The 1126-nt window shown below is 44.9% G+C and overlaps 1 protein-coding gene across 1 annotated transcript in view; it reads left to right on the top strand.

The window, feature by feature from the left end:
• The window catches only part of gspt1l (G1 to S phase transition 1, like), a gene marked incomplete at its 5' end in the record, with an annotated part of 8875 nt that continues 7749 nt past the window's right edge, over positions 1 to 1126 (top strand). The window contains 4 exon segments of the mRNA XM_005943109.2: positions 1 to 49; positions 319 to 352; positions 440 to 517; positions 662 to 842. Coding sequence (XP_005943171.2) covers positions 1 to 49; positions 319 to 352; positions 440 to 517; positions 662 to 842 — 342 coding nt within the window.

Raw genomic sequence — 1126 nt, 5'->3', positions numbered from 1 at the left:
GATGCCCCCAAAAAGGAACACATCAATGTGGTGTTCATTGGACATGTAGGTTAGTGGAAAGTCTCGTTTGCTGTTTTGAGTTAGCATGTGTGAGTGTGACCGGCACGCATAACAACGACGGCTTTGAGCTTTTTGTCCAAATGTTTAGTTTGTTGGGGCTGTTTTCACTGGTGTATTAGGGCTCCGGTTGTACCCGCTCTGGTTGTTATTTACAAACTAAATCGCACACTTAGTTTCGTACGCACATCAGGTATGGTAAAAATGGGTTTATTACATGGAAGGTGTAGGTTAGCTGATTAATATATGCTGCTTTTCCAGATGCTGGCAAGTCGACCATTGGAGGACAAATCATGTGAGTAGTAGTCTCCTTTTTTCTTTAGGTGAGTGAAGTTGCTTCCATCACATCGTGCCTTTGACATGTTCCTTTCATGTACCACAGGTATCTGACTGGCATGGTAGACAAGAGGACCTTAGAGAAATATGAAAGAGAAGCCAAGGAAAAGAACCGGGAAACCTGGTGAGTGGATGGTCTGCTGTGTCTGCATCAACATGGTGGTGTTGTGTGTCGAGCACATCGTAGAAACTGACTTGCTGAGAGTGACCACGAACACAGTAGCACTTTGTCTCAGGTTGTTTTTTTATTTATTGAAACTATCTTCAGGTACCTGTCTTGGGCTTTGGACACCAACCAGGAGGAGAGGGACAAAGGCAAGACGGTGGAGGTTGGCCGAGCATACTTTGAGACAGACAAGAAGCACTTTACCATCTTAGATGCTCCAGGTCACAAGAGCTTTGTGCCCAATATGATCGGAGGCGCATCACAAGCAGACCTGGCTGTGCTGGTGAGTCCAGGAAATGAGCAGTGTTACTGAACTTACCCCCGAGAAAAACACCAGAAAGTACAATTGTAATGAATTCCCTGTAGTTTACCTTTGAAATCAAATGCAGACGCTTGAGTGTATGTCAGTGCAGCTTAACGCTAAACTGGAAGTCGGCGTGTAAGTCTGCTACAGAGAGCTGTTGGTTTAGAGTGTGTGTGTGTGTGTGTGTGTGTGTGTGTGTGTGTGTGTGTTACAAGGACTAATAGTATAGCTGAGACTACTAACTGCGCTGATTGAGGATCTTT

The sequence above is a fragment of the Haplochromis burtoni genome, unplaced genomic scaffold, assembly GCF_018398535.1.
Source record: "Haplochromis burtoni strain Fernald_Lab_line unplaced genomic scaffold, NCSU_Asbu1 Contig_363, whole genome shotgun sequence".
NCBI lineage: Eukaryota > Metazoa > Chordata > Actinopteri > Cichliformes > Cichlidae > Haplochromis > Haplochromis burtoni.
This window is presented reverse-complemented; position numbering and strand designations above follow the sequence as displayed.